Consider the following 27141-nt stretch of genomic DNA (forward strand, 5'->3'; position numbering starts at 1 on the left):
CTCCCTTCCCAGCATTGATGGGCTCCACACACACACACACACACACACACACACACACACACACACACACACACACACACACACACACACACACACACGCTGGCTTCTCAGGCTCATGTGTGATGTCTCACTCTATCTCCTATTCGACCTCTATATTAAATATATATGATCAGGAAGGAGAAAGATATTTGGCTTCCAAGTAAACCCGTAGATTTCCAAAGAAATGCAGGTAAGCAGATGGAAATAATGATTTTGAGTTCAAAGCTGGTTTTAGAGGCAGGTGAAGAGGCAATAATGCAGCAGCAGCAGTGAAACGGAATAGCCCACCATTATTTCCTAAGCAGGAAATGGACTTGACTTTCTATGACGTAAAACAGAACTGGAATTGCCCTTATGTGGCATAGTCTTCCCTAGGATTATCAAAAAAGTATAAATGTGTCTCCAAGCTGACTGCAGTTGAAGCTCAACCATCTGAAATATTGTGTACAGACAAAAGTAGTTTTTGTATAAATATACATGCAGCAGGTAGCATAGTGCTAATTTCTCTAGTGTAAAATGACAAAATATCCTTTTGAAATGTAAACAAACTGTTTAAAAAGACAGTGTCGGCATTGGCGGCATCTAGCGGTTAGGTTGCAGATTGCAACAAACTGAAACTTATCCCATTTTCCAAGTATATAGGCTCATATGGTGACAAAAACGCAACAGTTTTTATATTCAAGTGATTTTACACTAAAGAAATATTTATGTTGTATTCCATCTGCCATACAATAAATGCTACACACTGTTCCTTTAAGTTAAACTGTAGAGGAAGGCAGGCTAAGGCCAGCCCAGTCACCTGATACTGGCAGAAACAAGAAGTAATCATCAAACTAATGTTGCCTCTTTATTATATCATCATCAGGCAAAACTAAAATAATGTAAAACATCTGATTATCTGATTGCAGGCAACACTTGCATTCTCTTCTATTTCGCTCACCAAAACAAAGCAGATGTATCTCCTAAGGGAGGCAAAGCTTAGAAACAGCCTGTTGGCTCTCATGCTGCACTGAACAAATGACATTTATCCATAATTAGCAGCTCTTTACACTTGGCTATCCATTATCAACAGCACAGGGGAGCTGTATGAGACGGATTACTTTATTTAAATAAAGAAAAAATGAAGTTGAATGAAAAACCTGGACAAAATAGAGAAAGAGTTAAGTTTTAAGTTTTCAAGTTTAGATACTACATACACATAGAAAATGTAGCTGTGATAACTGAAGGATCCCTCAGCCTATCAGGACATCAGTGCCATTTAAATGAATCCTCTCTTTGCTGTGCTAACACGTAATACCATAAGAGGCAACAGTGATATTAAATGTTACCTTTTGGTAGTTACAGTATTTTATTTGCCTGTGATATTGGAGCTTGAAGTGCACTTTCATTTACTTCATTATCACTTCTTATATAATTCTTATGTTAAGGAACGACTAATAATTCCTACGTTTTTGTTTCTCGATCCAACCGAAATTTTCCAGTAAACTCTTGATATAAACTAGAAGGTCACTTGGGAGATCTCTGCCAAGGCCTAATACCTTATCTTGCAATTTTAAGGTCAATTAAAGGTAATTTGTGAATCCACCCCATGATTCAAATCCACTTTCACAAAGTTGCATGAAAATCGGGCCAGTTCTTTTTTTCCACAATTCTACTGACAAACTGAATGGAAAAACATAACCTCTCTGGTGGAGAACTGTAACTAAGTCAGATATGATCTGGCATCTCTCTGCCTTTTCATCGGTTGTCGTCAGTCAGATGTCGCTGACTGTTATCATATGTTATTTATCAGCAACAGAAGTTGCTTGGCAACTAAATCCCCTGACCCCTTTGTCTCATCTTGGGCATTCTGACTGATTAGGCCTCAAATGTGTTGAAAATTTGTTCACTCAGCCATACAGTGTGTTTTTCTAGCCGTGACATTTGCATAATCCGAATCAGCTTTAATACATCTGCAACTGCAGCATAGAGACAGAGGACAGGACTATATACTGTACTTATGTTGATCTATAGATGCACATAGGATATCATCCTGACGTCAATATGGAGGTCTGTTTGTTTCTGTCTCCCACACACACACATTCACACATCCAAACATGATGCATCGGGTTCATTTCCATAAAAACATTATTCTGCATCGCTATCATCCTGTCAGATATTGACATTTTATCGACCGGGCCATTTTCAGACCATAATTAGGTTCACACCCCCTGTGCAATATTTTGATAGTGTCTGCAAGTGTTAAGCCAGATGGGCTTTGACTTCCACAGAGCTCAAGGACAGTTTGGGGAGTGACTCAGCCTACACACCAACACACACACCGTGGATCCACCAGTAACGGGAACAGTGGGGCCTGATTGTTGTGATTGCAGCTTTATACTACAATAGAGTTTTGTTGGTCAAGCAGTTTATTATCCAGAATAATCTCGAGCTGGAGTGTGTTTTCTGGCAGAACAACCAAAATATTGCGTAAAATAATACCTGCATATCTACAAATCTACGACGCCTGTGAAAATGTCATGCTGAACTTTGTGTTGGACTGGGGTTCTGGCTAGCCGGCCGTGTGGGGGAGGGTGACAGGAGGGAGGGGGGGGGGAGTTGGGGTGAGGGATGGGGAGGGTGAGAGGAACACAGGCTGCTGATGCATACTCCGCATTCCTCAGGTGTTGTCAGCATAGCTTACTCAGTAATTACCTCTCTGTGAAAACACGCACAAAGCCACACTTTACTAGCAAACTGCAAGGCAGCAACCAAGAAAAGCTGTTAGGGGAGATGTCAGAGACGGATGGGATTACATTTATATTCGCATTCAGGCAAAGCATGACGCGGAATGGTTATTTTCTCCAAGAGCACGAGAGTGCCAGAGTAGAATCTGTTGAAAAAAAGCACACAGGCGTGGCGTACTTCATGCATGCAGTGCAGCTACAGATGCATAAGCGGGGCTGTGCGGGAGTCAGGTCCTGATTTATGCACCCATCCATCTTCTCTCAAGGATATGGGCGGGTTGGGGGGGACGCTTGTAGCCAAACAGACCTTGGCATTTGAGTGGTGTAATATAGATGCACGGTTCCAAAGATGGTGCTCAGCCTTCACAAGCAAGAATTGTTTTTATTAACTTTGCATACAGGGAGTAGATCTTTGTGTGATCCTCCCCTCTGTACGCTCCGTCCCGTTGTTTCTCTCAGATGTCATCGCTTTCATCACTGACACCGCTGTTACAGAGGAAGCAGGTTCTCCCTGTCTGGGAACTCTTCTCTCTCGCTCTGCCCCAGCTCTCGTCTTCTTGGCCCGCTTGCTAAAAGCTGAGGGATTGTGTGCAGATGTGCCTGGAGAGAGGCCAGCCCCCTCTGCCCTGGGAGAACATGTGGTCTGGGAGTGTTTATGCTGGCACCCTTTCAAGCCGTCTCCCACACAGCATGCTGACGTCCGTCTCCCCTGGATGACAACGCTCAGCCCTCCTCTCACAAAGGGGGCATTCTCAGGTTGAGGTGACACGGGCCATCCTGTTGATTTACTGTGTTGACAAACAGAAGACACGGCAATGTAAATAACAATCATTTAAAGTTTTATCCAGGGAACTTGAATGTGGAATGGTCATTACACATAACCCCCCCACCCCCCAACTTTTCTTTGTGTTTCTATGCTGTTCGGATGCTCTGAGTAAAAATATGTGTGGATTCAACAGCTATCCAGACACCCCAGGCATGTTTTTCACAGATTCTCAACATACTTCACATTCCCTCCTGTGATTCAGGCTCTGGATAAACATCTTTAAACCCAAAAGCCCTAAAAGGCACGCTTATTCTTCACACCAGTGTCAGTGAGGTTAACGTCAGTCGTGTGAAATACACACCATTCGATTTTAGTGCTAGTGATTAAATTCCAGTGGGAAAAGGAGACACGCTGCAAAATATCGTAGACTTGCAGAGTAATTTACGAGCATTCTGGTAGAACGGTGGAGCAAAGATCTTCTCATGTTGTCTTGACCGAATAACTCTTTCATCAGAGCTTCCTCAGAGGATTTCCTGTGTAAAACGGACCGAATATTGTATTAAATGCTTGGATTCTTTTTGCTGTGCCAATGAAATGAGTTATAGCAAGCAAACTTTATTTATGTAGCACATTTCATTCCATGTGGAAGCACAGTGTGAAACTTTAGACATAAGCAATTCAATTTAACAGACAAATAAATTATGGCTGGGAATTAAAACTACAAAGAATGAAAATTAAAATAATAAGACGTTTTTGACATCAGCAACCAACCAGTTACATTTTCTAAGACAAATGAATTAAAACCTAAAAGAATAAAATAAAAACAAATCAGAAATGATAGAGTCTACATGTCTGTCTGTAATATAAGTGTTCAGCTCCCCCTGCAGGTTTGGAGAGTTTATTAGTCTGCCCACTTCCATCTTTGAAGAATCATTTCACATTGATTACACACTGTTTTCCATCTGGTTCACTTGTTTTCATATTCAAAAATAATGCACAATGAATGGATAAGGTCAACTCGTACAAACTGAGAAGATCTCCCTTGATTATTTGAATATCTTTTGCTTTATTGCAAACTATTTGTTGAACAGATTGGAGAATATATTGGATATTGGGTCTTTATCTGAACTCCAGATTGATTAAGGTATTTTTTTGTCCTTAACTTTAACAATCAAGCAATTACAAAATATGTAATAAAATATTCCTTTTTGTGAATGAATACCTTCACTTGGAGCTGGGGATACATTTCTTATACAATTTCTTATTTTCATTTACCACTAGGGGGCATGCTTTAGTGAAGAATTCAGAGGTTGAAGGGCTTCCACACACATGCACACGACTTCCATTGACCTGTCTCGCTCTTTGTGCGTTTCCATCCTGGCATGTGCGCGAGGTGCGACTCTGAATATGTTCATATGGTGTAGAACATGTGCACCAAAATAATACATTCTATACAAATCCGCCAAATTCAATGTGATATTTGGGATTCCATTATGATTGCCAGCTAAAAGGGAAAGAAGTTGGACAACCATACACATACAATAATCACAGCATCATGTGTGTTGAATAAATTTGTCTATTTCTCACTGACTTGATCTTCTTATGAGGAAGCCAGTTGATACATAGATTTGACCCACAAAACCGCTAAAGGCTCTATGAACTAACTGTTGATGTCAAACAACAACACGCTGTTTAACTGACATTACAGCATCATCATTCCACCTGGAACCGAGAAATAAAAACCAGCACTCTCTAGAAATATTGAGCCAACATGGCTGACCCCGGAGCGCCAGTTGCAGGGAGCGCCGCCTCCCTCCTACCTCCACGGTTGATGAAAAAGCGCAATGAAATAGGAGAAAGGGAGGTGTGTTAGGACATGCGCAGACGGTCGCCGCCGCTTGCTTATCCCACTTTTTTTTTTTTTTTTTCGTGAAGACGAGCTGACGTCACGGGCGCGTCCACGCAGTGCTGGAGCGTTGAGATTCACCATCCACTCATGCAACCACAAGCTCAGTGAGGCATTGGCGCTCCGACGGGGGGGAAGAAGAAGAAAAACAAAAACGCATTGACTTTTTTTAATTTCCCGGTGTGACACGGAATGAGCTGAGGGGAGCCGGCGGCTGCGGAGCTGATCTGGACGCGTGGACGATCCCCGGTGGCATGGTGTGCTGAAAGCGAAGACCCCCAGCCAGCGCCGAGAGACGGAGGCTCCGCGGTGTGCATCATGTTTGAACGCCGATAATCAATTAGAAATCTACATGACTGTGCTGCTGCATCGCCTATAGCCTCGCCGGGCTGCAGCGAGCCTCCCCCTCTCATCGCCCGTCCGAAGCCGGCCACCGTCGTCCCCCCCCCCCCCCCCCTCCCTCCCGAAGGGTGCAACCGACACGGACAATCGCGCCCCGGACCATTGGAAGGGGGTTCGGATGAGGTGCTCGATCGGGTCGTTAGGTTTTTTCGAAATCCGGCCAACTTTTCCTCTGTTCCTTTCTAACAGCGGCGGCCGCTGCGCGCTGCTCTGGAGTCAGCGATGAGGTGGTTCTACTTGGGATTGTTACTCTGCCTGGGGAGCGTGTCTCCTAACGGTGCCACCGTAGGTAAGAAGCCCGTTGTGTTCTCTTGCATTGTGATACTCGGGGAGAAAAGCGTGAGCACCCCCCCCCCCCCCCCCCCTGCAAAGCATCTGTGTGCACAGGCCTGATCTTCACCGGAGTCACAGCGCCACAATGAACCCAGTGTGTCCTCCTCCTCCAGATCGATCGTTAGGGAGACGTGTGATCGGACAAAGTGCCGCACAAATAATCAGCGGTGGAGATTTTTATTTTGCGTAAATATCAGCGTGCGTTTTGTGTAGCGGGGAACCTGTGTGAGCAGACGGGCAGCGGGGCCTGTCTGCCTGCAAGGATGGCAGACAGACAGAGAGGTTATTCACTGTTGGAATATCCAGCAGGTAAAAAACAACAAGCAACCAACGAACGACCACATCGTTTCTGATTGACGATGATGGTAATAGCTATGATTCCCCCTCTTTATTTACCCCCCACAACAATACAACCCCTCACCTATAGCCTGTGTTGTCTGCTCGGCTACAGCTGATAGCTACCATTCAAAGCGACGCTGTGCTCGTTTTAAAGAGAAGAAGAAGCGGCGGGTTTGTTTTCATCCACTCTTTGTGCATGAAACCCCCAGTAAAGGTGTAAATGTTAATGGCGCGGCTTGTTGCGACGCGTCCCCGCTCGGGAATCACAACTTCTTAGTGACAGCCGGGTATAGCGAGTGTTAGTGCAGCCCCACTACTCCCCCCAGTCCCCGATAGTAATAATGGGACATCAAACGCACCATTGCTCTTGTGACGATGCGTTTGAAGACCTGTTGAACGAACAGCCTTTTTTTCTTTGCACTTGAAGGGAAACCTGAAGATAGAAACTAGCAAATATATATTTTATTTTGCCACATTCAATATTTAACTTTGCATCAGAAGTTATTATAAATGTAGGTTTGACCAGAAAGACCATTCTACATTCAGCCTGCATGTTGTCAAGTTCTGGAGTTGATTGTGAGACATTTGTCATATTTTGTCCAGCATGTTCCTGTCCAGCTCAGGCGTGACAGCCTCATCTTTAGATTGGTATTTGTAATGTCAATCTGACAGTTCGTTCCACTGTTCTGGTCCACATTTGGACCCAAAAGGAAAAGGAACACATTTGCCCCTGAAGCCAGCTGCTACTCTTTAACGTCTTTATAAAAGCAAATCTCTGTGTTGGGAGATCTTATGTAAGTTTCATTAGATTTTGATGGAGGCTGTTCAGAGTGCAAACCCATAGCTGAGCTTACAGGAGTGGGCAAGAGCTCCTCCCACCTCCTCCATCAGTATGCAACATCTGGACACAGGGAGACCATTAATCCAACTTGGGTGCAAGGGGGGAGGGACCAGCTGAAGGGCTGGGGGTGAGGGCGGGTAAAGAGGAATAAACTTCCAAGAGTCGGTCTTGGATGCTCTCCGAAACTGACACGTAGTTACGTCACGGGGGAGCCGGGGATGGAAATAATACGTGTGTTACATCATTAGTAACAGTGTTGGTCCGAAAGGGGAGAAATGGTCAAGTGAGTGGTTCCAGGCCTTAAGGCCAAACACTCGGACTGGATTTGTCTGGATCTCTGGTGGGCCCCATGCAAGCATTAACGAAAGGGAAAGGATTAGTGAGAGGAAGGTCAGAAGGCCGTTAGTTAACAGTTTAACTTTGGACAGACCTCCTTTTGTTTTTTTATTGTGGCAGACAAACCATGAATATATGAAGAAATGTGAACACAATTTGAAATTGACGCTTGCTCTTAATTTCTGATTGTTGACATTTGGGAAGCAGTGAACAATTATTTTCATCGTTGATTAATCTGCAGATCTTTTTAGCAGTTATGTGATTAGTTGTTTGGTCTACAAGAGACAAAAGTGACATATTCAAATTGATCGTTGTCAGGGCAACAGTTGGGAACCCATAGATATTCAGTTTCCAGTGACAATAATGAGACAAAGTAAAGCATTTTTAAAGCTTGAACCATCAAATGGTGAATCAATGATCGAGTTGATCATCAGAAAATGTATCTTTTTCATTAAATTCATTAATCGTTGAGTAATATCTTCTCAAAGATGCCAAAACATTGCATCATCACAATATCGATTGTGATCATTTATCACTTTTCTTTGTTTCGTGAAAGTGAATATAATTAGTGTTTTGGACTCTTGGTTAAAACACCTTTAATGCTGCGCCGACATATGAAGAATCCCGTTGGTGAAAATTGTAAATGTGGGTCAGAGGCTAAAGAGGTTGAATTCCTGAGGAGCCGACGCTCTGTTTGCCTGACCTTTTTAATGGGACCCGGCTTTACCTTTGCTTCAGAACTGTCACTGGAAACATCTGCTGGAAAAATTCAGCATCCCTCATACAAATTCAACATCTAATAGGCCATGTTTCCCTCTTCATCCTTTCCAAGTGGAGACCACCGAGGACTAGTTAATATAACTATGTACACCTGAGGCTGTTCATGCACTCCTATCAGGCAACGTGGATAATCTCCATAAGGATTTTCTGCAATTCAGAGTCTTTGTGCAGAGAAAAAAAAAAGCACAACATATGTGGATTGAAATGCAGCCAAAGTGTCCCGTGTTTGTGCACGTTCTTTGGCGTCCGAGTGAGATTTAATGTAAAGCTTTTCCTGCAGGTGTTTTTGCACGCTGGTCTTGACCTCGTGAAAATATTTGTGAAATGATAACAGCAAACGGTGGGATTGTTGACCGTGGCTGCATAAAAAAACATCCCTCTACTTCCTGCGCTGCATTGCAATCAGCTGTGAGCAAAAGGTAACACCAGATTAACATAAATGTCTTCGGTGTTACCACATATCGAAGGCGTGAGAGCGCAGATGAAAGAGTGTTTGTTGATTGTGAATAGCAGGGGTGTACTGTAATTGGTGTTTTTCTGCTCGCTACATCACTGTTTACCCTGTTTAGCGCCTAAGAACCCAAAGGAGGGAACGGATCGGCTTCTTTAACAACATAGGGCGAGTGGGTGTATGTTAATGCGGCTCTGTGAGACTCATTCGGGTTATTCTTGGTGATATAATCAGGCCTGCTTCCCTTTTTCTCTCTTTAATATGATGACGCTTCTTGGAAATGAGTGTTGTTTTCAACACGACACACATTATCATAACCCGCCTTTAGATAGAGATGCACATATCACTTCATAAGAGAGCACACACAGTTGTTCAAATGTTGCCAGGGGTTTCAACGTTTGCCTGACATCTGGCACAGCTGTGAGAATACCGGCTTTGTGACTGCTGTTTTACCTCACCATCATTACTGTCAGTTTTCTGGAGGATTTCAGTTCACCGCTCTTTGTGTTGTTGGTCCTGCTTGCTTTGCCGCATCACGTTCACCTCCGATGTCACCAACTTTGGGATATATTGATGTATCATGATGTTAACTGGAATATACTGTCATAGAGAATGGTGCTAATGGTGTAAACACCTCACCAATCTCCCAAGTCCACCAGTCAACCCATTCAATACTTCAATAGCATCCAGTCTCTCTGATTACTTCAACACGCCAATTCAAACCAACATATACTCTGTATATACAATACACAATAGTGCTTACATTAATTCAATATTCTTTGCATGAAAAACAATAGAATAAATGTTACAGGCTTATACCACAATCAGCATTAAGCTCCTAATCATACAGCATTAAGTAAAAAATAAGTTAAAGGCAGTGTAGGTTTGGAAAAACCTGTTGAAAGCCCCTCCCCCAGAACGCCAAACCAGTGCTCGAGATTGGCAGAGTGTGTGTAATCAGGAAGTAAGCATTGACAGACAGGCAGGCCGTCCAATTATTTTCTCCGGCCCGACTTTTTTTATTGGACGAGGTTTTTACAGTCCTAACAGATGACATTTTTTTGTCAGAGCATTTAATGTATTCATTGCTATCGGTATGTTTCGAGGATTTCAAGTAATATTACAGAAAGTGTTTCTGAATAGAAACAACTACTCACCCTTTAATGGCATTTTACAATTTAATGCTATATTCAAAATAACACAGACATTGTACCCTTGTACTTACTTTTCTGTGATCTATCATATTATGTCTTATATACTATCAGTTAAATAGGTGACCAGTGGTGATGTTCTCAAAAATCTGCAAACAATCAACTTGTAAAATAAATTTTTCCTCACTAAAGTTGATTGATGTGTGTCACAGAAAAACAATATTCAAGACACTGCAGGAAAATCTAATGTGCACTACTTTCACTTGTGTGGAGCCTCGTCGAGCCTCACACTCAGTGTGTGCAGTAAACATGAAGTATCAGTAAGTAGAAGTACAAATACTCATTAAATAACTACTTAAGTAAGACTGTTCATGTCTTTTGAAAGGCAATCAGAGGGTCTGGAGATTGGGTCAGGGATGTGTCTCTTCTGAAGGAGACAGAGGGGTTTCATCTTCTGCCATGGTCTTGAACTGCAGTGAGTTGAAGGGAGGTTCATCTGCCGTCCTGTGATTGGCTGGTGGCCTCTTATCTTATCTCTTGCTGTCGGACAATCGCTGTCGTGTGTGTGTGTGTGTGTGTGTGAACTCGGCTGAATATAAAAAATAATTTAGAAGTAAAAGTGGCAAGAAGTGTGTAGCCCAATGTCAGAGTAGAAGTACATTTGAAAATGTATGACAACTAATATCAGATGTACAATTTCTTTAAAAGAAATACCATTTAAAAACAACAATAATCCCATTAAGACTGAAGGGTGTGTGTAGTCTTTGACTTTCACTCTGTCGCCAAGGACCAGAGCTTATACGTTTAAGTGAATGTTGAGTTTCCAGTCCTGTTATTTGTAGGACAGTTAAGGCCTTTAGTCCCCCTCATGCTGGCATCAAAAGGTCTCAGGAACATTCATGTTAAGTTGAAATGTATAACACAGTCCAGTTTTAGGATCTCACGGCTGAACAAAGAAGTAATTTTGTTAAAAACGTGAACTGGATGACAAGTCGTTTGTATGTTGTTGTTGAGTCATTCCAGCAATGATTGAGCCAGGAACATTCCTCCCTCCTTCCTCCTTTTAGAATGAATCTAATGAGGGATTCATCAAAATTGGACTTTTATTAAATCACAGAAACATTTCATCCTTCAGCTGATGCAAATCCTTGAGTAATAACATACTGTATTTATACCGTCTTCCTGTAGCCTTGGACCATTTTTCCAGGTAGCTTCAGAGGACAGGAGACAAAGCAGGATTTACAGTCATCTCGGTTGCAGTGAATGCCTCAATTTATGTGGTCCGGCCTTCATTTTGTGGCTCACATATTCTGTTTTCATAACAGCTGAATCTGGTTTGACTTTTCCTCCATGGGTGCACAGAGCTGTGCTATGCAGAGACTACAGGGCGGCTGTGGAAGAAACTCTGTAGAAGGCACATGAGACCTATTTACATTTATCTTCATGTCCATCAATCACACTCACTTGATGTAAGTTTTTTTTTTTTTTTTTTTTTTTTTTTACTGCGTTGCCTTTTACTGCTCTGGCATGTGACGTCCTGCAGAGCCTCATCAGGTTACCTCCGAGGTCAAAGCTGCACCCTTTTGTTGTGCAATGACACAAATAAGCGGCTTTCAGGCACATGAGGAGGCACATTTATGCATGTTCAACCTCTTTGAAAGTAGCCATTGTGGATCAGAACTTCAACAGCCTATGGTCGTTTGAATGTGCACGGCGAAGCTGGTTAAAGTGCTCCGGTGCTTGGCCACGGCTTGGCTTAACACAAAGCTAAGTGCTTGTTTCCACTGGATGGGCACTGCACAGTGTGGCCATTGAAGACGTTCGCTTAATGACCACAGCGGAGTTTTACTTCAGATAGTGTTTCACTTCTTTTTAACCCTCTTATAATATTCCATATTTTACATAACTATGATTATAAAATAGTCTAACCCATGTGAATTATTAATATAGCACAACATTGAAAATATATTTCTTCCCCATGGTCTTTGTTTGGTTTTAATTGTTATTTATAATGCGTGGATTCTTGCTTTGAAATCTCTATAAACTCGGCGAAGAAAAAAAAATCCCCTCAAACTTGACCTCGGGGGTCTAATTACACACTCAAGTTTTTTCACTCCCTGAATCACTTTGGAAGACCTGAGTTCCACAATGGAGGACCAGGAAGGGCAGAAGTGAGGGGTGATGAGAAACAATCCTGATTTTATTTCCCCCTTCTGCTGTTATTGTACCCAGACAGAGTCATTCTATAGAATCCATACTCAGCCTGGATTGCGTTGGTAAAAACAGTACATTCCATATAATAAATATGTGTAAATTCCAGCCGAGTCTGTGCATTTGGATGATGGTCATTATCGCTGTGGCGTGTGGCAAACCATTTGAACGTAACGTAATGTGCAGCATGAAGCCAGTCCTCTGTTGCACTTTGTGTACGTACTCCGAGTCCCTCTTGCAGCAAAGAGCAACAAGCAACGAGTCATTTTCCCCTGAATTCAAAAGCAACGTTTGTTTTCTTTGAATCCCGCTTCTCGTCTGTAACAGATTGTCTTTTTGAGGCAAAGCTACACACATGAAATCAATTATAAGGTGCTGGAATGTGCTGCGTGGATCTGGAGTTGGTTTGTAGAGCAGGGATGGCCATATTGTGAGAGACAGATCGTGGGGGGGTGGGTGGGGGGGGTGTTGTGCGTCCCAGCTGGTGATGGTGACTGAAGGCTGCCGATTTGCTGCCACAGCACCATTTACTAACCGTCCCGTTCCGTTTCAGCTTTTTGATTGTTAAATAAAATCTATTACAGAAAAGCAACTCCACTGTAACCTTAACTGTACTATTACAAATGAAAAGCTGGCCTTCAAAGAACTTTATTATTTTTATTAGGCACTCAGGAGGATGTTTCTACAGGAGCCAGGCTCCACGTACATTTGTGCATTTGCTCAGTCGCTCGTGAGAAACGCTTTTAGCCATTGGCAGTGCTGAGGGCCGATTCAGTGTGCACTTAGATGGCCCGGATCTCCAGTGGCTCTGCATAAGGAAATACAGTGTGTGCCACATACAATTGGCAGTATGCTCAAAAACTGGAGCCCGGGCAGCCTATATGCTGAGAAGCAGTGATGTTTAGTGCAATGTGTACGTCAACTCGGGATTAAAATATTTGTCCAATGTCTCAACATCCTGAAGGAGCTTCTAGGTCAGTTTAGCTTATATTACACATTCTCTGCTCAGAGCACATGAAAAGAGCAAGTGCACCGGCTTCAGCCCTTAATAACCAAGGGGAAACCTCTAATGGATATCTTTTGGTCAGTAAAACAGCAGTTGATTTAATGGTATAATGAGGAAAGAAAGTAGAACTACAATTTTGGTCGATATTTCTTATATTGATTACAATTTAATATCCTCACAAATAAGAGATTTTAAACCAACATTAAGCTGTTTAGTTGAGTAGAAACAACAGTGTCTGATGGACAAATGCAAGACATTTTTACTGCTTTACTTTTAGTGTCGGGCTTCAGGCATTCTGGGACTTACAGTTGCTTCAAGGACTTTCTCAGTATTCATATTTAATGCCTTTGCCGTAAAGATATTTTAAAGGAAATACACTGATGTAGTTACAATATGTTGCACTGACAGTGGCCAAGACCGGCATTTTGGTTTTTTGGATGACATTTTTTCTCTTTTTTTTTTATTTTATTTTTTTTAAACCAGCCGAATAAAGATATTCGTACATTGTGTAATCTCTCTTCGGAAATAGAAACATTTTTCCTGTAGAGCTTCCAAAGTTGTCTTTGCTGAGTAATGGTGTGGAATTCAAAACTCTCAAGGGTTTCGAGTGAAACTGTGAAAGTTAGGTTTCTACTGTATTTCTGCTCTAATAGAAACCCAGAGGAGGGGTGTTTTTCTCAGGATATTTTATTGTGGAGGGGGGGCAGTTTTTCTCCTGTAGGCTACATCATACTGATCTTAGTTTGAAAAGTTGACCATAAGCAACAGATTGTGAGAGTTTTTATTTCTTTATTTTTTTAAAATGTTATCATCCTCTTGTTTTTTTTGTGGATAGAAGAGTTGAACGCTGGGATTTTCTACCATTTAGTCACAGCAGTGTGATCAAGTTGCCTTCAGCTGTGGCAGGAAATGCTTTAGCTGGAATGGCATTATCAGGAGGGGACTCAGTTGGAGGCCAGCACAGTGGGCTTAAAGGAGTTCCTGTATGTGGAGTATGTACCTTGATTCAATGGGATTGGTGTTTGCTGTTGGGCCAGTCCCAGGACACGAAATAAAGGCCTTCTTCATGCCTTTTGTCGGTAAAAGTGGACCCAAATAGTTTAACATCCCAGCCTGATTTGGACCCCTCTAAAAATTGCCAGCATTTTGGCAGGAACTTTGGGGGAACTTTGCAGGCTGAATTAACAGTTCACATCTCTGTTTGAGATATTTCAGTGGGCTTTGAACGAGGACTGCTGACGGGGGGGAGGCTGCCAGTCTTTCCCCCACTCTCTAACCCCTCCTCTGCCACAACCTCCAATTAGGCTCCGAGGTTCTCCCCTCCGCGGTTTTTCATGCTGGTGTGTAAAGCGACGATAAAATTAGAACCCGCAATGTTTTATTTCCAGTTTTTATGCCCAATCATAGGGAACGACTGGCTCGGCCCAGCTGGTCCACACTGTCTTCATCGTTGGAGATTTCGATGCTTTTACTCGTTGGGATGTTTAGACCAAATGGCAACATGTATGCCCAAATCCATGTATGTAATATAATGTAATGTAATGTAATGTACCAGGACATAGTTAATCTCACAGGAGGCTAAACTAACCATTGGTCTCAGGCCATGGCTAGCCTCTCTCATTCCTTCATTCCTTCTCTTACTGCTCTCTATACGATCTTTTACTCTGTGCCTCACTCTCATCTTGAATTTGATATCCCGTCACCTTTTTTATAACATTTGATACAGACTTTATATTGTGGCGTCTCATGGCTGAGTTAAAGTTTAAATCTCCTTCTCTTGGATCGTAAGCCTTTTGCCGCCGCCATTGTGCGCAGAGAAGAACGGAGCGATCGCTCTGCATTTTAAAACCTGGCGTTCTCTCCTTCTCTTCATCCCCTCTGATATCAAGGTGTTGTTCACACGAGGACCGCTGCGATCTGATCCCTTTAACTCGTAACTGTTACCTGACTCTCTGAAGCCTCGGTGCTTACTGCCTACACACACGCTGCACCGTCGTATGGAAAAAAGACGAGGAGGGTCGAAGTCAAAGGGAACGTGGTTGCAATGATACACTAGCCTCATGCTCTCTTGTGATTTCAGTCACATCCCAGCCCCCTTGCGGTGCACCCCCACCCACCCCCTCCGCCGCCCACCCCCTAAAACCTCTCTGCCTGCCAAGTATGTAGGGAGGCAAGTCATCCAGGGCGAGAGAGGGCTCAGTCCCTGCAGGGAATCACAATGAGACCTTCGGCGCTGTCCTTGCCACAGCATTATTGCACAACAGTACAGTAACGGCAACGTCCTGCCTGAAGTGTCTTTAAAAAAAAAATGTGCACTACATTTTTGACCACTCATGCAACAGGAAGAATTTCACTTGTATACATTTGGCAGACTCATTCTTCCTTATACTGACAACAGATGTTACCAGACTCTCAGCTTTCTCCATATGCATTTGTATTCAGGCTGGATTTTCATTTGGCTGTTTAAGTGAAGGATTATGCCGTTACTGAACTTGGAAATAGGCTATTTACTCTCTTCATTACTGTATACATCAGGTGTTTTAACAATGTGTTTCCTTTTAAATGGTCAAATCACTTAAATGACAAAAGAAAACCGAGTGGTGTGTAGCCATGCAAATAGTTTTTTATTTAGTCATCCATCCGGTTTTTGAGATATCTAATTCAGCCTTGACAGACTGATGCAACACCGCATAGGGAGAGCTCCGTCGAAGAGGGTTTCTCTGAGTTAAAGCGTGTCGGCTGTGTCAGGCTGCTGATTGGTCATGAGCGTTGCTGTGGTGCTGCCTAGCCTGTGGTACACCTCAACAATCCGTGCTGACTTACTGCCCAGAACTACCGCGCTGTGCACTTTCACATGGGTCAAGCGGCGATTGAATGCCTGGTTATGTAGATGCTGACACATGAAAGAGCCTCTGTGGTAAAAGTTGAAAAACACCTTAAAGAGGTATAATGGAAAAAAAAAAAAATGAAAAAAAAAAAAGCGTAAAGAAATGAGAAGTGAGGAAACAACAAACAAACCCCAGAACTAAAAGGCACCACTGTTGGTTGTAAACTTCTTTTTTTTCCTGAACGGAGTGTGCCTGTGGGCCTTTTGATACAAAAACATCATTGTAAACTTGGGTTGACCCTTGCATGTTGCTTTGCCCTCCTCACTTGATCAAGATCTATGCTGCCAGAAGCTGGACATTTCATATGTAGATTCTGCACTCAGTAGAGGTTGAAAGCGGCTGAGAAACTTTATAACACGTTTCAAAAAACATTGACTTAAATGCTGGTATTTAACTACTGCAGAATTAGAGTTCTTTGTGGTTGAAAAGCATTTCCAGTGACCGTTTCTTTTCCTGATGACACATCAACATTCCTCTTTTTTTTTTTTTTTCTTGCAGCCCCCAAAACTGATGACCAGCCCAAAACCTGCAGCTCCAAGCAGTTTGTATGTAAGGACCAGGTGACCTGCATCTCCAAAGGCTGGCGCTGCGATGGTGAGAAGGACTGTCCAGATGGCTCGGACGAATCGCCCGATATCTGTAAGTATGCCTACATGAAAGTAGCTATTGTTCCAGGGCAATGAGGAATATTCCTGGTTCCACTCAGCATTGTTTTCTTGAGATTGCTTTTTTTTTTTTTTTTGCAAATTGGCATTTTTTTATACACCACGTCGCCACAGCATTGTTGCTGTACTTGAAGTTTGTTATATATCATTAAATTCCCTCCCTCTGGCTTTGAAGAGACGGCGTCACCATGTTCCAACATTTTAATTTGGGGCTGAATAAGCGGGTGGGTAATGTCCTTTATGCGAAGGACACAGGCTCACAGTTTGTGCTCCGGCTGCTCCGCTGAATTATGGCTCTAATTATGTGGCCGTGTTTAGTCTGACTGTTCAGGGATCTGTCTCCTCTTGTCTGGACTCTTGTGGGATCTGTGCCGTCCCTAAGAGTCTCGTCCCAGCCACTCACATCTGTCAGTCTCTCCATCCATAAACTCTCCCCGCTAAAAGCCTTCCCTCTGTTTATGTGCAGGCGCTAATGGTGATTTTACCGTCTACATGTGCCACACCTTGCATCTGTCATGCCACAAGTGTTCTCACAAAGGCCTGGCACGCAGAGACAAGCAGCATTAAGGGACTTGTTATTGTGGGTGAACACCCAATTAAGGAATAACGTGGGATTAGGGAATGAAACTGAAATAGCGAGATCAGAACATTCGACTGTGAAGCTGAACAGACAAAGTTCTGTCATCTACGTATCACTCTCCTATATTAATGATTCACACTGTTAACAGCAGAACTAAATTCTGCAAAAAATAATAATACTGAATGATTTTTCGGAGGGCAAGAATAGATGAATTGCTGTTTTGTAAATAACAGCAACCACAGAATGTGATCAATTTATTGCAAGTGTGACCCATATAATTCACTCAACGAGCTGCGGCCATTCAATTTCTGCCCCTTTCCTTCTAAGTAATTGAATTTAGTGAATTTTCCATAGCACTTATGTAATATGGCGACACAGACAATGGTGTGATTCATCTTCCACATACAGAGCTGGAGAGCGGTGTTTCGCCAGAACATCAAGATGTGTTCTGCTCAATTACCCGCTTCCCATGAGCTCCACTCTGCCTGTCACTTTACCTTCGGTTTCGGGCGCTTCCCTCTTCATGGGAGTTTCTGTTGCAGTCATAATAAATATCTGTTACTGCAATTAATGCACTTTTTTCCCCTCCGCGCGCCGCTATGTGTTTGCAGTCTAACAAGTGCAGTCGAAAGGCTGAGGCGCCTTTTTAAGTATCACAATGAAAGGCAGCCAGACTGTGATTTTTATCTGCCAATGTTAAAGCAATGGTTTGGAGTAAAATGCACCCTAGGTCATTTCCCCCATGACATCCAGCCAAATACCCCCTCAGAAGCATTTTTAGCGATGGTCAGCATTGGTCAAGATAGCCGCTATCAGCCGAATGGCTTAGTACTAGCGCTATGGTACAGAGGGTATATCTCGTAAATTACCCCTCTAATAATGCATGGAATGTTACCAAACTTCTGCAGTAGTACACATAGGGTCTGTACTCACAAAACGAGGCATTTGAAAGTTTGTAAGTACACCAGGAGTTTATTTAAAAGAACACTTGCCTGATAGCTTCTATCCTCTTCTGCTAACGCTACCGCAGCATAGACGCCACTTCTGTGTTTATCCAGCCGATGGCGTCACGCAAGTTTCACGCGAGAGTATGAAAAAGTTTTGCTGAATTTTTATAAATGCTTGTATTATCTGGTCAACAAGTGTTGACAAGTGTTGACCTGATATTACAAGCAAAATTAAAAAAATTCAGCAAAACTTTTTCATACTCTCGCGTGAAACTCGCGTGACGGCAACAGCTTGGTAAACACGGAAGTGGCGTCTACGCTGCGGTAGCGTTAGTTAGCGTTAGTAGCCGAGGATAGAAGCTATCAGGCAAGTGTTATTTTAAATAAACTCCTGGTGTACTTACAAACTTTCAAATGCCTCGTTTTGTGAGTACAGACCATATGTGTACTACTGCAGAAGTTTGGTAACATTCCATGCATTATTAGTGGGGTAATTTACGAGATATACCCTCTGTACCATAGCGCTAGTACTAAGCCATTCAGCTGATAGCCCTATCTTGTCCAATGTTGACCATCACTAAAAATGCTTCTGAGGGGGTATTTGGCTGGATGTCATGGTGGAAATGACCTAGGGTGCATTTTACTCCAAACCATCGCTTTAAGTTGATCCATTAAATGTGAGTAGGATAAAGCTACAGATTGAACGGGCGTGCCAGTGTAGATGGAGACGGTAAAAGTTTGGAGGACTGTGACTCTGAAGGTTATTTAGAATTCAGCCCTGACTCGGAGGAATGCCAAAGTCTTTTAATTTTGATCCTTCCACTGACGGAGTGAAACAGGTCACCAGCCTGGTTTCTCCCCAACAGGGAGCAACTGAGCTGTTGAGGAAGTGGTAGATATAAAGGCAAGCCTAACATTGATCCATCTGAGGGAGGGGAGGGGGGGGGGGGGACTGAAATCTGGCAAAGATTTGTGTTTTATTTTGAAATCTCCAGGTGTCATCTGTTCCTCCGCTGCCAAGTCGAGCTTTCTCTTTCAATCTTAGTTTACGAAAGTCAGACTTGCAAGAAAATTCCCAGCACCCTAGACCTGTGTCTCAACATGCTCCCTGACCACAGTCTAGTTCTGTGCATTAATGTTGATGGGAATTAGAGCGGTGCATGCTGCTATAATTACGACATTATCTCCAGTTCAAGTTAATTACTAACTACAGGCTGGGTTTACAACGAGTACTTAGAGAGATTTCACAAGACAGAAACGTTTCTTTTCTTCCCTTCTTCCTCGTCTCCTGTGACGGCTTGGCTGCACTGCCGCCTGGCCATCGTGGGAATCAGAGAATGTGACGGTGTGGACGTGGCATTCTGCCAACATGGAACTTTATTTCTTAATCAGATTTTTTTTTTTTAAAGGAACTGGTGAAAATAAGAAGAAAATAATTTGTCCGAAATACCAGTTTTGTGTTACGTTTGTGGTAAATGCCACCTGTCTTGTTTACCATGGTCATGAATCCACTTGCTTTCAGAGAGGTGGATGTCGTAAACACGTGCTTTTTGTCTGGCGTGAATCTTCGATCCGTATCCGTACTCTCGGTATCGTATTGTCTGTCTAATTGCCTGTCATTTCCAAAGCATTCGCTTGAGCTATAATTATGTTGAGGAGCTCGAGACAGACGTCTGCCACCGTACATGATGTGTTGACATGTCTGTGATGGCAGCTGACATCATAGCTGCATGTCAGCATCCTTTATCTTATGAGTGTGGTTATTAAAGGCGTACTAAGCTCCGTGGAGGTAAGGTATGGATGTATGTTTCTGCACATGGATCTGCATGACTTATCACAAATGCATGGTGGGGGTCTTGGCAGGTTGCCAGTCTTTGGGCTGTGCCCCTCCCTCCTACAGCCCTCAGTACACACTCAGATAGCCATCAGCAATCTGCCCGTACAGGCCTCTGTATGCAGGTGTGACCCTGTCATCCTCTCCCAGGGACTCCACTGACTCCCCCCTCGCTGCATGGTTTCAATTGGTTTCAGACGAGCCATTTCACCTCAATTACATACAGGCTTAGGGCTCAGGAAGTGCTTGACATGTGCCCTCAAGACGGAAGCATATGCTCTGTGTGTCTTGTGATTGCGCTCTGTGCAGGACTCTGCTGCTTTTTAATGCTCTTGTGGCGTGTTGTGGTGTGATGGTAAAGGGTTATCTCATGTCTGTCTAGCAGAGATAAAGTGGTGAGGGTTCGTTCACGACGTTGATGCCGCTTCCTTCACGGAAGTCGAGCAGACGGTCTACAGAGTTCCACTGGTGATCCAAAGAGATGTGGATTAAGGTTTCATGGTCAGGTTTTTATTGTTGTGTTTTTCTTGGAATAGGAGTAGGCTAGTGTCTTTTTAAAAAAAAAAAAGTATCATCTTGTATAATATATTGGCTTACTTATGAAGAGATTTAAATAATTGTAATAAGGTAATTTTACAATTTTAAAGTTTTGGAGGGGGTTTGTAGTTCTTTGATAAAATATTTCATGTTGCCAAATCAAAACTGCTACTACCGCTTTTAATGTAGACTCAGACAGGAGTACCTGGTTAGGTTCCTTCAGAACAATAACACAAATACAGTAACAGATTGGCGCAGCGGTAGACCAATAACTTCCATGTTTTGCAACATGAAACTGCCTTTTCTGTCAATGGAATCTCGTGGCTTTTACCACAGCATAGATAAAGTTGCCCTCTGGTTAAGTACCTCTTGCATCCCCACTTCAAAAGATCCAAACTATCTCTTTCATTTTCGAACCATTCTGGTGACATTTTTTTTCTATCCATGATGCTAGAATTAAAAGTGCTGTGTCACGACATCATTTTACAGCTCTCATGGAGCAGTTGCTGTAAAAAAAAAAAAATCCCAAACAACACTGACTCCCTCCTCTGTATGCAATTATGATTCTTGTGTGAACCGCACTCGCTGTCGTTGAGCCAGCGAATGGGAACAGATGTTTGAATGAGCCCTAGCATGTACGCACTTTCTTCCATCATGAGAAGTCCTCGCCATGAAAGAATGCCTTTCATCATCAAAAAAACCTTACGTAACAATTGTCTGCACCTAATTCTCTGTTAGACTTGTTAGCCTCTGATTTAGCATGAAAATGCCCACGGGAGGACTTCCAAGCAGGGGTTGGGATGCATCTCAATCATGCAAATGCACTGCCTTTCTTTTCCCACACACTGCTATCCGCTTTCATTCAGGGTGAGAAAATGAGTGAGGCGCTCCCTGTGTTCGTACTGTTAAGCTCTTATTAAAGTTGTCTCCATAGGCTAGTCGAAGGAGCACGCACATATCAACATGTAGACCTCGCTGATGCTTGGAAGTCATTTTGAGGGGATATACGTTGGAATGCGGCCTCATAATGAAACTGAGGGACCCTTGTCTGAAGAGGCTCGACGTATTTAATGTAAAAGTAGCCAAATGTGGACCCTCAAATTCAGGCATGCAATTTGCACACTGGAAACTCCTTCAAAGAGTTCGTCTGATGTTACAATAGTGGTACAATACTGTGGTGAAGGTCGCTCCCTACACACAACCGTACCCTTGGCCCACGCACTCTGGCCGATGCCAGTGGATGCTATGGCGTGGGGCCCCGAGTTGATTGGGAGGACTGATGGGAAGATTTATCATCTCGGTGCAGCTGCCTGACATGGCCGTGGGCCACACAGTAAGGTCATGCGTCCATCTCTTGCCCTAAAGCCCCCCTCTGAACGCTCGCCAGCCTGGACCTTTTTGTCCGGATCTGACTATGATGCCTGACCCGGAGCAAGCAACCGCTGAGATGGTGGGATGGGATGGAGACACGGGCCCGAGCCTTTTTGTAGAGGAGAAAACAAGCAGATTAGCATTTAGGCTGGGGAGGAATATGGAAATGGCTTTGTAAAGCTCTGATCCATTATCAAACCGACTTTTCCCTTAAAGTTGATGTGAGGGTTAGAGGGGGGAGTTTCTGCATAGACAATAATCAGTCATATAGCTGGACTTGCAGGGGGCACTATGCAGGAGTAGGAGGGTCTGTAGTGGCAACGGTTGACACACTGCTTCCACAGAGGAAGGAGCAAAGCCCAGTAAATCCCTCTGGTCTGTGGCCCTGAGCCCTCCTCAGCTCCGCCGGCCTATCAGCAGACAGGGAACACAGGGCTTTCTCACGCCACACAGGCACCACTTCGCTTTCTCTGCTGTCTCCTCCACGCCCTGTCTCCTTCTCTCCCTCCGTCTTTTCTTTCCTGTGTCCCGCTGTCTTCCTCTCTGGCTGTCAAAGCAGGCAAAGAAGGTGGACTGGAGTGCTGTCTGTCCCCCATATCTCATCTCCAGTCTTTCCTCTGCTGTAATTGTCTCACAGTTTCGCCCCCCTCCCCTGTCTGCAGACGGTGTGTTGGTTTGTTTGTGCTTGCTGCCTCTTTGTATGTTACTCACAGGAAGGTTGCTTAATGTCCTGCAGTGCTTTGTACATGGCGGCAGTTTGCTCTTTTGCAACACATTTAACAGACCTGTGTGACACGTTGGAACAGGCAGGTGCACAGATGTGATAAATCTGTTTTGCTGTTTGTTAAAGACTTTAAGTGATACTTCAACTGAGCTTTTCACTGTCAAGCCGTCACCTCGATAGGCTTGAACATGTATGTACAACTTGTACAATATTTGATCTAGTCAGATCAAATGAGAGACGAGATACAATAAAGCACAACATGTAGTTCACAGTAAAATGCTGTTTTTCGTCTTATGTTATTGTCATATTCATCCTTTACGGTTATGGTAAATGTTGAAAGACAAAGTAACATATCAAGTCTTGCGTGAGAGCCCCATGTGCTACAAGTCCTCCGTGCTGTGGCTTCCTCAGCAGGGTTCGTCTATGGCCATGTGCTCGTTGTGCACGCAGCTGTAAAGTATGATTCTAGTCAGCGGGCCGGCCCGCCTGTCACCCTGCACAACATATTCATTGGAGCTGACAGCAGACTTTATGGGAGTCAGTCAGGGGCTGGCATGGAACCCGAAGAGCAGGAAGAAAAGCAGCCTTTTATGCGAAGGACAAAAGATCGACAGGGGATCCAAATTTAAGGTCATTGCATAACTACAGGGACGGGGGGATGGGGGGAGTCCAGAGGTTGAGGTGTTGGAGGGAAGCCCAAATCGGGAGAGACCGTCTTTCACCTCCCAGCCCTAATGCTTGGTGTCAGTCAGAGAAGTTAGTGAAGCCCAGAGCCACAAGCGAGAGATGACTCGCACTCTGTACCGGAGGAATTATTCCAAGGTGACACAGGTGGTGATGCATTACCCAAATCTACTCTGTGCTCAGGGGAAAAGTGGAATATTGTCTTTGCACAAAGTCATATTTCACTCCGAATGCAAACGCTGTAATAAGAGTTTCAATAAAGCCGAACATAAGTTCTGCACTGTGATTCATAGTTTATAATGTTTTAATCATGAAGACTCCCAGCGCTCACTTGTTTAATGTGCGAGTGATCCCGCAGCAGATGGGAGAAATAATTTAATAATTGAGATCCACGAGGCCATGAGGATATCAATGTTAGCTGGTCACACAGTTTAGTACAATAATGAAATGATCCTCACTCTGCCCTCTAATAAGTGTCAGGATCTTATTGTTAATGTAATGTCACTTTTCTCCACTATCCACTGTACTGCCAAGCTTCCTCCATTGTTCTCACTTTGCAGTGCTTTGTCTCTGAGGTTTCCAAACTCACCATAGATTCTGTGCTATCCCAGTAAAATGACATGTTGAGTTATTGTTAAATATCGCTCTGTGATAATTATATTCCTGCTATAGCAGTTGCCAATGATACTTTAGGGGATAATAATACCTATCTGAATCAAAAGACACATTCCAACTTGTCTGTAACATCTATTCTCTTCTTTGTAGTGGCCCCTAACAGATGGAGATGATTATCATTTTATGAAGAATATTTTTACATTATCTATGTTTTACATAACTTTCTTTTTTCTTTTTTTGGTTTGTTACAAAGAGTGAAGATAACTGCAAAGGGAATACAAGTGCGGTAGGAAATGTAAGCCACAGGGTCACAGGCGTATCGTTCTCCTCCGAGCAGTTGCATTTTTTATAAGTTGAGAGCGAGGAGGCACTTCTGACTCGAGGCGATGCAAGAGTTTAGGAATTTTGCTGGATTAAGTGTGATAACAAAAGTATGAATGACTTTGTCCAGATCAGTAAATTATAAGATATATTTCATTTTGGGAAATATTCTTTTGTTTTTAATATGATAAGAATACTTGGCCTGTTTAAACATGACAAAACACCAATCCCTTGATATAGGCTTTGCTTTGGAGAGGGCAGAAAAAGAGCACTGGCAGCTTGTGAAGAGTGACACAAGAAAAAGTCCCGGTGCACCAGAGTAAGATCTGGCTCACTTTGAGAGTACGCATTCTTCTCACTCTGGTCTCTGGTTTTCAAGCTTAGCATGCAAAGAAGAGGAGTTAAGTCTTAATCATGAGTTCCACTGAGCAACAGTGTTTGAGGACTTACAATATAAAGTTCATACTCCCTAAACTGAATAGAAGAGCTTGGATGGGACCTTCAAAGTCTACACAGCCAAATGTGTATGGACGGTTTCCAAATTGATGGAACTGTAACTTGTAGTTGCCTGGAGCGTCGCAGATCTCCAGATAATGGTCTTTCAGTTCAGAAAAGCCGTCGCAGACTTGATGAATTACGTGACATACTGTTACTTCACCGACACTTAAATCTCCAGTTTGACTGAAAGATGCCAAAAAAAACCCTTACTGTGATCAGCGTTTGGACAGCTGGAGTCTCGGCAGTCTGGATGGTGGTGAATGTGAGGTTTATAGAAATAGTAGACTATGAATATGCAAATTCTAGGAATGTTTGAAGCCATGTTTAAGACTTATTGTGGTTTAAAAGGCCCCTTTAGTTTATCTGGGGGAACAAAACATGGGATTGGCTGCTGTAACAGGACAGTTGGTCACTATGTCACAAAGATGAGTTGATGCTATTAAATACTCTAAAGCAGGATGGGATGTCTCTAATGCATCTTTTTCTCAAACCTTGCACAAAAACAAATGAACCTGCAGTTTTAAAAGTCGCCGGCTACACACTACAATATTTTGTAGTCTTGAATGTGTATAGCGTGCGTATATATTTGCATATGAAAAGCCTTGAGATTTGCACAGCAATGCTCCTCTTCCACTGACAGATGACGCAGGAAATGGCTGCTGCCACTATGAGGGGAGCTTATTGTAATTCGCTGCCAACAACTTCCCAAACGGGAGCAGGGAGTACAGAGTTCATCCCCATTGTCCCTCCTGCAAAGTTACTTAATCTTCCATATTGTCCTTTCCATCTAGTTTTCTGCTGCTGGTCCCTATTCAGCTCCTGCCAAGGTATTACTGTGTGATGGAACTCAAACTATTCTATTCTGGCTGTTGTGTATCGCTGGCAGTCGCCAGATTGTTTCCAAAAAATGGATTCTGGTGCCACAGAATCGACATCCATTAATTGAGTTTATCTTTCCGTCTGCACAATCCTCAACACATCACTTTCCGTCAAACACACTTCCACGTATGCATAGCTGCAAAGACACCGCGTCGTGTGCAGTGTGTGTCATTCAGACGACTTTCACTGTGAAAAGTGTTGACAAGTGATAAATCCTTGGCAGGGCCTTCATTTCCTGTGTGCATAGCAGTTTATTCTTGGTCCTCCAGTATATGTAGAAATCCCCAGGTTGGCAGTTTATTGAATGTAAATCAGGCTGGCTTAGAGGCCGAGTCTGTAGGGGGGCTGCTAATATGCCAGCATCCCCCCGATGGGAGAGCTCCCCCTCTCTCCCTAAGCCAGATGTATTAGAAGCTAATTCTCTGTTCCAATGTGGCACTTTTTTCCACTCTGGGATCATTATGGAAGCGCTTGTCACTTTAAGGCACTTGTTTTTACCCGAGTTACGTTTCATGATGTATGTGTGGTTACTAATCTCTTGGATGGATATAGAGGACTTAGAGGGAAATACTTGTGGTTTCATTCAGGGAAGGGCCACATGCAGGCAAATGTTTCCCTTCATAAGTCTTCCTGCACATCCACACGTTTGATTCGTCTTATAAGGATACGAGAGAGTTGTATTTTTCCTTTAAAACTGAATAACTGGATGTTATCACCCCTTATCCTCAGAGTCAAATGAAACAGCGTTTTGACTGCTTAATATTCAGACACTGAAGACTTTGTGTACGTCCGATTCGGAAGGAGGCATCAGAAACAGGTTTGCATCGCAGCTACACAAATCTTCCCAAAGCATCTCCGTACCGCACATAACCCGCAGAACTCCCATCGTTTCCTGTGAAGGCGGTGAACTTTATTTTCTCTGCTTCTAGTGTTTTTTTTTTTCTAAAATGGGTCAGCAGATGTTAGAGAGAGAGAGAAAGGGAAAGAGAGATGGTGGAGGAGGAGGAGGAGGAGGAGGAAGAAGAAGAAAACAGCCAAAGCAAACTGTTTGCTCTGCAGTGTGGGCTGAAAGGAGAGATAGAGAGAAGAGTGGGAGAGAATGAAGGGGAGAGACTGCATCTACTGTGTTTTCTGGTGGGCCGCTGGTAATAAAAACATATCTGTTTCTTCTGGACATTCTGTCGTTTTCCCCCCACAACTTTCTTTCAATACTTTGGATTCAGTTCCATTGTCGGTGTTTCTTTTGTCTGTTTTTAATCATGTTCACTCAATATCTTTATCCATATTTAATTGCTTTGCCATACTGGATAG

The 27141-nt window shown here is 43.2% G+C and overlaps 1 protein-coding gene across 4 annotated transcripts in view; it reads left to right on the forward strand.

Moving 5' to 3' along the window:
- The first annotated feature begins 5549 nt into the window (after positions 1-5549).
- lrp1ab (low density lipoprotein receptor-related protein 1Ab) overlaps positions 5550-27141 on the forward strand; it is a 75641-nt gene continuing 54049 nt past the window's right edge. For 2 of the 4 annotated variants that reach the window (XM_084015032.1, XM_084015033.1), the window contains exons 1-2: positions 5550-6128; positions 16674-16814. In XM_084015032.1, the coding sequence (XP_083871158.1) occupies positions 6062-6128; positions 16674-16814 (208 nt within the window). In that variant the 5' untranslated portion in view covers positions 5550-6061. The remainder of the gene's footprint in view (positions 6129-16673; positions 16815-27141) is intronic. The other 2 variants (XM_084015030.1, XM_084015031.1) reach the window with 1 other exon arrangement.

The sequence above is a fragment of the Eutrigla gurnardus genome (assembly GCF_963514095.1).
Source record: "Eutrigla gurnardus genome assembly, chromosome: 8".
In the NCBI taxonomy this organism is placed as follows: Eukaryota; Metazoa; Chordata; class Actinopteri; order Perciformes; family Triglidae; genus Eutrigla; species Eutrigla gurnardus.